The sequence below is a fragment of the Grammomys surdaster genome, unplaced genomic scaffold, assembly GCF_004785775.1.
Source record: "Grammomys surdaster isolate TR1022 unplaced genomic scaffold, NIH_TR_1.0 307976, whole genome shotgun sequence".
Taxonomy (NCBI): Eukaryota; Metazoa; Chordata; class Mammalia; order Rodentia; family Muridae; genus Grammomys; species Grammomys surdaster.
The window spans coordinates 1-8,854 of NW_021625817.1; the positions used below are offsets into that span (position 1 = coordinate 1).

At 41.5% G+C, this 8,854-nt stretch overlaps 1 protein-coding gene across 1 annotated transcript; it reads left to right on the forward strand.

The window, feature by feature from the left end:
* Positions 1 to 878: 878 nt before the first annotated feature.
* LOC114616156 (kinesin-like protein KIF23) lies at positions 879 to 8,732 on the forward strand (the record flags this gene model as incomplete). Its single annotated transcript, XM_028761679.1, has 10 exons — positions 879 to 984; positions 1,190 to 1,326; positions 1,617 to 1,726; positions 2,492 to 2,659; positions 4,029 to 4,141; positions 4,287 to 4,408; positions 5,866 to 5,968; positions 8,091 to 8,170; positions 8,258 to 8,377; positions 8,559 to 8,732. Coding segments are annotated over 10 exons (1,233 nt in total), but the record flags the coding sequence as incomplete, so codon positions are not given.
* Between the last annotated feature and the right edge of the window lie 122 nt (positions 8,733 to 8,854).

Sequence of the window (8,854 nt, forward strand, 5' to 3'; positions counted from 1 at the left end):
TGGTTCTTGCTGCTTTACATAGACCTTTGTAAAGAACAAATAGAGAGCTGTGGCCAATGGTGGTGGTGCATGCTTGTGATCCTAGCACTTGGAAGCAGGGGCAGGAGGATCACTTAAAGTTGAAGGCCAGCCTGGTCTGTCTACATTGCAAGTTCTAGGCCAGCCATGACTACATCCAGACTGTTTCATACAAACACACTCCAAAGAACAAAAGAGAAAAGAAAGAACAGATAGAAACTATAATGCTTGAAAATTTTAATACGTTTATTTACATATTTTGATTTTTTTTTTTGAAGGGATCTCTGTATATATAGCCTTGGCTATCCTGGAACTCACTCTGGAGACCAGGCTGGTCTCAAACTCAGATCAGCCTGTCTCTGCCTCCTCAGTGCTGATATTAAATGAGTGTGCCTCCACTGCCTGGCATAAATTTAGGATTATAGGTCATTACCTTGTTTTGCCTTGTTTGTTAACAGGATCTTACACTAGCCAAGTCTGGCCTATGACTCTGTAGCCTAGGCTGCCATCAAACTCATGGCAGACTTCCTGTCTCAGCTTCTGTAGCCCTGGCTATACATGCTCACTTTTGGTCACTCTTAATCTGTGCAGCCTTAGTGGACTCAGTGACTTTTCTTCACTTTTCCTCAGTGGCTAGGACTGAAGGTATTCATTATGGTAGCTGTGATTTATGTATGTACATTTTGACTACTGAAGGCTCCAAGCCTAAAGATCATTCTTGTTTTTGTTTGGTTTTTGGTTTTTTGTGGTTTTTTTTTACATGTCTGGATTTGAAATGTTCACAACAGAAACATTCCAAGCATAGAACAGATATAGCTCTAATGGAATTTCATGTGGTGATGTCTTTCTTTTCTCCACAGACTCAGTATTCATTCAAATGGGTATTTGGGACGCACACCACCCAGAAAGAACTTTTTGATATTGTTGCTAATCCCTTAGTAGACGACCTCATTCATGGGAAGAATGGTATGATTCTTGGAGTTTTGTTGCACTCCCTGTTTCATCTTGTGATAAAACGTTGTAATATTTATATATTTGGCTTGACAATGAATTCATATTTAATTCATTAGAGCAATGCCCTTTGGGATTTGTTAATTTTAGTGTTTTAAATACAATGAAATGTTCTGTGGGACTTTAAGACTATAACTCATTGTTACTTGCTACACTGTAGGTCTTTTATTTACCTATGGCGTGACAGGAAGTGGAAAAACCTATACGATGACAGGGTCTCCGGGGTCCGGAGGCCTGCTTCCTCGTTGCTTAAACATGATCTTTAACAGCATAGGGTCATTTCAAGCAAAACGTTGCGTATGTACAATTTTTTTGGTTTGTGACTGTTACTATAGACACAGGCCTGGGACATGTATGGATGAAGTACTGAGGAAGGACAAAGACACTGGAACTACTTTGACTGTTACATGTGGTGGGCACATTGGCTGCGGGCCTGTGGTGGCAGCACTTGGGTGGTATAAACAAGAGGATCAAGAACTGTCTCATGCCCTTTCCCTAGGTTTAAATGTTAAAGTGCTTCCTGTTTTTAAATGCTCCTATTCTTTAAGTAAAGTTCTTATTTTCAAGTCTTTTTGTCTCTGTTTTAGGTATTTAAGACTAATGATAGGAACAGCATGGAAATTCAGTGTGAAGTCGATGCCTTGTTAGAACGGCAGAAAAGAGAAGCCATGCCCATTCCAAAGACCCCCTCTAGCAAGTGAGTAGGTGACCCAGGGTGGGTGGAATTCTCTCCTACAGTTTCTGTAGATCCGGAGAAGGTAAATACTAGAAAAGTTGGTATTACAACTGACTTTTGTGAGGTCAGAGTTGAGGCACACTCTTGAGTGCCCGGGTTTTATGTAGGATATGTATGTCTGAATGGGAGGAGGGTGAGTTCCTGTGTTGTGCATCTTGAGGGCTTAGGGTGTCCTTGACCCACCTTGAATCTGAATAACGTTGTTACTTTATGATTTCAGCTTTATGTGACAGAACATTTGTCAGACTTTGCAGATTTCACTCTGATATAGTCTCAGTTAGGTTTCTATTGCTGTGATAAAATACATCGAACAAGAAAGCAGCTTGAGGAGGAAGGGATTTATTTTATCTTTCACTTCCAAGTAACAGTCCAACACTGAGAAGTCAGGGCAGGAACTCAAGGCAGAGGTTGATGCAGAAGCCATGGCTGATGCTGTTTTCTGGTTTGCTCCCATGGCTTGCTCAGCTTACTTTTCTTACACAACCCAAGACCACCTGCCCAGGGTTGGTAATACACATCAATCATTAATGAAGAAAATGCTAGACAGACTTGCCTGTTGTTGGCCAGTTTTATAGAGGTGTTTTCTCCAGTTGAGAGCCCCTCTTCCCAAAGACTCCCACTTGTGTCAAGTTGACATAGAACCATCCAAGACAGCTGTTATCTGCTTTCTATTCTAACTCATAGCGGGTAAATTTTGAAGTAAGGATATTTGTTTTCTTGTTGTAGGCGACAAGCAGATCCCGAATTTGCAGATATGATAAATGTGCAAGAATTCTGCAAAGCAGAAGTTGATGAGGACAGTGTCTATGGAGTATTTGTCTCGTACATTGAAATCTATAATAATTACATATATGATCTACTGGAAGAAGTGCAGTTTGATCCCATAAAGCCCAAGTAAGTACTGAAGAGAGTCTCCAGTCAACCTAGAAAACTACCTTCAGCAAGCCATGGTTCGTTACTTGTTTAAATGGGGATAATGCTTGCAATTGTTTTCAGGGTGTACAGAAATAATAATCATAGTCATGTTGGATGAATGATTTTCTTCCATTTTCTTTGTTATTGTTTTGAGACAAGAATTTCTCTGTGTAGCCCTGACTGTCCTGAAACAGTAGAGAGATCCACCTGCCTCTAGCTCCTGAGTTCTAGGATTAAAGGCGTGTGCCATCACTGCCTGGCAATACTTAGATTGTAGCTGTATCAGGAAACCAGTGGGTTAAGACATAGTAAGTAACCTGAAAATCATGGAAATTGCTTTTGACAATTTCTCCTTAGGTTTGAGACAAATCTGTCGTACAGGTACTGTTGGGGCACCTTTCAGCACCCTGACAGTGCTGGGAGTTTGTAGCTTTTTTGGGTGTCTGTGTCCTGGTGATCTTTATGGAATTGATTTTTGTCTGAACACATAATTCTTACTCATCCATTGCTGATTAGTGTAAAGCCATATTGCACTACCATTCTGCCAGAGATAAATGCTACTCCTTAGGACTCTGGGTCTTGCCTTTCAGAATGTGAAGACCAGTTACCATGTAGCTTTACAAAAGTCCCTATCTTTGTTCCAGAGCTGACAAAAAATTTGTGTCAAATGACTAGTCCACTGTGGGTGGTTTTATAATTCAGCTAAAGGCTGGTCTTGCATGCTATGTTTACTGTAGCCAGTTAGAACGTAAATAGTATGGAGCCCTTTGTCTTGCATATAACATTTGTGTATATGTATGTGTAAATGAACATTACTGTAGAAACAGCTGGATTTAGAAAACCATTAAGCTACAAACAGACTGAAGTCCACTAATGTCGGTGTGCTCACTAATACGAAAAATACATGAACTCTGGTTGAGCATATAATTACTGTGGCTCTTACTGAGTTGCATTTCAAAAAAGGATATTATATCCTAGCTAGGCCCACATATGGTGATATTTTTGGGAGGATCTTAATGTAAATTTACGTCCATTAAAGAATGGATGTCTTAGGAGCATGCTTTCTGACCATGTGGTGCTTCTGTCATAATACCCAGGAAGGCCCTTACTGGGTGTCAGTGCTACACTTGTGGACTATCCAGCTTTTAGAACCATGAGCTAAGTAAACTTTAGGAAAACTGGGGATGTACTCAGTGGTCCAGCACTTGGCTAGCATGCACATGAGGCTCTGGGTTCTGTCAACAAGCAGAGGAGCAAGGGGATATTGTGTTGCTTGGCACTTAACCTACTCTGAAAGGAAGACAGTTGTATCTCATTGGGGAAACTAAGTCCTCTTTCTTTCCCACAGACTCCCACAATCTAAGATGCTCCGAGAAGATAAGAACCACAATATGTATGTTGCAGGATGTACCGAGATCGAAGTGAAATCTACGGAGGAGGCTTTTGAAGTTTTCTGGAGAGGTTAGAAACAAATAGAAATTAAAGTGTGAGCATTTTATGCCTCAGAGTTGTTAGTGTGATTTAACAGCATCCTTCTGGGTTGATTAGAAAGCAGGTATGATAAGTGGTTGAGCTCAGGTATAATCAGTGGTTTCTGTCATCATAGGTCAGAAAAAGAGACGTATTGCTCACACCCATCTGAATAGAGAGTCCAGTCGCTCACATAGCGTGTTCACCATTAAACTTGTCCAGGCTCCTCTGGATGCTGATGGAGACAATGTCTTACAGGTAATGTGTTCATTGGTAGAAGATGACCTAAATTGTTGCCATGGTGATGAATGTTGCTGTAGAGTTAACAGCTATACAGCTTACAGTTGATGACTTCTTCATGTAGTACTGTTTCTGGGCTCTGTATTGCGTCTCATCCTAGGGTAGGGCATGCGTGGCACTCGTCTGTCAGTGTTGTGAGAGAGTCTGCGAAGCTTGAAAGCTCTGTAGGGATGTGTGTGCATTGAGACAGTCTCGGTTGCTGAGGCCAGAGGATTCTGAACCTTTGTTTGTTTCTCTTACTTCTACGATTATAATGTAATTACATAATTCCTTTCCCTTTCCTCTCCCCAAGCCCTCCCCTGTAATTTTTCTTGCTGCTTTTCAAACCCATGGCCTCTATTGTCTCTGTTTTTGGTTATTTCTTACTGTATAGGTAAAGCTGGCCCCAGCTTCCCAACAGCCAGAATTAAAGGCATGTGTCACCATGCCTGGCTTTTGTTTTTGACAACAGAATCTCACTGGAGCTTGGCAGAGATCCCCTGCCTCAGCCTCCATTGCTAGGACTGGTCATGATTTTAACTGTTCAGTGTGGCCGTGTCCAGGCTGGTGGGAAAGTTCTGATTCCTGCCTATTTCCCAGCTGTCTGACTTGACTGTGTAAGAGGGCCTTCTCATAATAAGATTGTGAGAATTAAGGGAAGCAGTGTCAAGTGTCTTGTCTGCTACTTGGCTTAGACAGTCAAATGTTAGTCAGAAAATGGCCACCAACAAGTCTTCCCCACACCCAATTTCCTATGAATGACTGTTTTAAATGCTAGGAATGTGAATTCTTGCTAAAGCACAATATCATTTCGGTGCATTTAACTTTCTTTTTTAAAGCTTTATTTTTAAATGATGTGTATGAATGTTTTTGCCTGAAGGTGTCTGTACCATTTGTGTGTACCTGTGGAGGCCTGTCTGCCTTGACTGACTTTAAATAAATTAGAGTACTGTGAAACTGTTAAGTTAATGTGGGTTTTTTTTGGGGGGGGAAGGGTAGGGCAGGTTGGAGGTTCCTGTTTTGTTTTTGTTATGTGTTGCTGAGGACAAAGCTTAGAATTCCCAGTTCTAGAATACAAATAATACTTGTAACAGCAGAAAGGCACAGAGTCTTTGTTCTCAAGAAGTTATCCAGTATGTGTTCTGAGGACAAGAGCTTGTGTCACTCATCCTCGGCTGCTTTGGTCATTCGTATTGTGTGCATACACTGCCATTAAGACTTAAGACCATGGTAACTGGATCTTTTTGTTTTTTGTTTTTTATTTTTACTTTTTGAGACAGGGTTTTGCTTTTTGAGAAAGGGAGTCTCTTTGTAGCCATGGAACTCACTTTGTAGACCAAGGTGGCCTAGAATTCATAAGAGATCCTATCTCTGCCTCCTAAGTGTTGGGATTAAGGGTGTAATTTAGCTTAGATTGTTGATTTTCTCCCTTTTAGGAAAAAGAGCAAATTACTGTAAGCCAGCTGTCTCTGGTAGATCTTGCTGGAAGTGAAAGAACCAACCGTACTAAAGCAGAAGGGAACAGACTCCGCGAAGCCGGTGAGCGCAGGGCTGGGCTTCTGACTTTCAACAGCTTGGAACATCAGCTTCTATTTATCGCTGGGTGGTGTCGGCAATCACTGCAATAACATTAACTATTGAACTTACTCTTTACATCTTCTATGTTTTAAAAAATTAACATTTTATTTGTGTGCCTGCATGCCTCAGAGTGTACATAAAGGTCAGAAGGTAAGGTTCTCCCCTTTATGGATCCTGAAACTCAGGTCTTCAGTCTTGGCAGCAAGTACTTCTATTGGGTCAGCCACCTTGCCTTCCCACCTAAGTTAACTTGTTTGTCTTTTGATTTGTTTGTTTGTTGTTGTTTGGTGGTTTGGTTTTTGTTTGTTTGTTTGTTTGTTTTGGTAGTCCAGACTGGCTGTTGGTCTTCCTGCCTCAGCCCTTCTGAGTACTGGGATTTCAGGTGTGTATCATCATGTCTAGCTGAATGATCTATCTGATAGCCATGATGGAGATAGGAGGCTTCAGTGTTCAGAGATAAACAGTCCTTTAGCACTTGGGCCTATAATTGAGATCTGAATTCTTAGAGGTGGGATTAGTACACTAGCCTTATCTTGGCTCAGAAATCCAAATGAGACAGGTCAGAAATGGAAAGCATGCTGACTACTGCTGAGATATAGACACTTGACTGTTAGAAACAGTGTCTCTTCACATGTAGGAGGGACTTCTGACCCTTTCTAACTGTAGTCTGAAATGGTCCCTTTGGATGTAGTTGGCCCCCATGTATGAGGTGCCTGAGTTTAATCTCCAGCACTACCACTCCTAGAAAAGAAAGAAAGCCAAGTAAATGACTTTGTCTATGACAGAATTTAGGGTTTGGAAGAAACTGTTACTTTTCTTTTGCCATGAAGGCAACAGAGAAAAGAAGACTTAGTTGGGGGCTTGCTTCCAGCTTCAAGGTGTGAGTCGGTGACCATCATGGCCAGGAGATAGTCAACAAGAAGGCATGGTGCTGGAGCAGTAGCTGAGAGGTTACTGTGGAGTAACTGTGATCATGTGATTCACAACCATGAGGCAGAGGTGTGCAGGGATAGAGAATGAGACGCGGAATGCTTGTGCTTTTGAAACCTTCTTAAAATCCGCCTCCAGTGAAACACATCCACCAACCAGGCTCTACCTCTTAAACCGTCCCAAATAGTTCTTTCAACTGGAAACCAAGCAGTTAAACATATGAGCCTGTGGGGAGCACTCTCAATCAAATCACCACAGAATTCAGTGTCATATTTAATTCCCGAGTTAGAGAGATGGCTCAGCAATTAAGAGCACTTGTTGGGTCAGGTATGGTAGCACACACTTTTAATCCTAGCGCCTGGAAGACAGAGGCAGAGAGATAGGTCAGCCTGGTCTACAAAGCAAGTTCCAGGATAGACAGGACTCTGCTGTTAAACACAGTAATCCTATCTTGGAAAACCAGAAAGAAAGAGAGAAGAAAGGAAGGAAGGGAGGGAGGAAGGGAGTTGTTGTTCTTCTAGATGATCTGGGTTTAATTTGTGCATCCACATGAGAGCTCAGATCTATCACAACTATTCATAATTCTAGTTCCAGGGGATCTATCTGATGTCCTCACTGGCGTTCGTGAGCACCAAACAGACATGCAGTACATTTACATTTATATTTAGGCAAAAACACTCAAACACAAAGAATATAGTTGAGTAGAATTAAAATTAAAGATATTCTCTTCTCTTTTTTTTTCAGAGTAATATTGTGGGGCTAGAGAGATGCCTCAGCAGTTCAGAGCACTTACTGCTTTTCTAGAGAACCTGGGTTCAAATCCCAGCACCTACATGGCAGCTCACAACTGTCTGTAGCTTCAGTTCCAGGAGATCCAACACCGTCAAACAGATGCCATACATGCATGCAAAACACCAACACACATAAAATAAAAATAACGAGCAATATTGTATTTGCAGAGCCTTTTATGGAGTCACTGAAAGATGCTGAGGCTATTCAGAATGAAGACTGGAAGTACAGTGGCTCATGCATGGGCACCTCTTGAACTTGAGCATGAGTCTAGCAGTTCAGTGGAGTAGAGGATTTACAGGCACAGCCTCATCAGCTCCTGTCTTGCTGGTTCACATGTCTTTTGTTTCTTACTTCCTCTCAGGAAACATTAATCAGTCCTTGATGACACTAAGAACATGCATGGAAGTCCTGAGAGAGAATCAGACATATGGAACGAACAAGGTACACAGCAGCCTTCCCCAGCTTCTTTGTGGGTTTAGTTTGTGCATTTTATGGTCTAATATGCTTAGCTTTTGGATGTTTTTATAGATGGTTCCGTATCGAGATTCAAAGCTAACCCATCTATTCAAGAACTACTTCGATGGAGAGGGGAAAGTTCGGATGATCGTGTGTGTGAATCCAAAGGCTGAAGACTATGAAGAAAGCTTGGTAATTTAAGTGTAATTTGTCCTATACAGTTTGGTTTCTCTAGGGAAAGCAGCTACTTGGATGTGAAGAATGGCATTCTGTAGATCTGTTCAGGGTCACTGGATATGCAGACAGACTATTTAGTCATCCATAAAGAAGGACAGGTAGGCTTGCTTTCACAGATTCTGATTTTTATTTTCAGCAAGTCATGAGATTTGCTGAGGTAACCCAGGAAGTCGAAGTAGCGAGACCAGTAGACAAGGTGATATGTGGCCTGACACCAGGGAGACGGTACAGAAACCTGCCTCGGGGAGGCCCAATTGGAGATGGTACGATTTGGTGTTATATCATTGTTCATTTGTTTGTCTTTCTATAACTTAAAAGAAAAATCTTCTCAAGGACCAAATGCAAGAAACTTTGAACTAAAATATAAGGTTTCTTTTGTTGTATGTTTTTTCTAATTTTTGAAAAATTCCATACCTAAAGCAGGGCATAGTG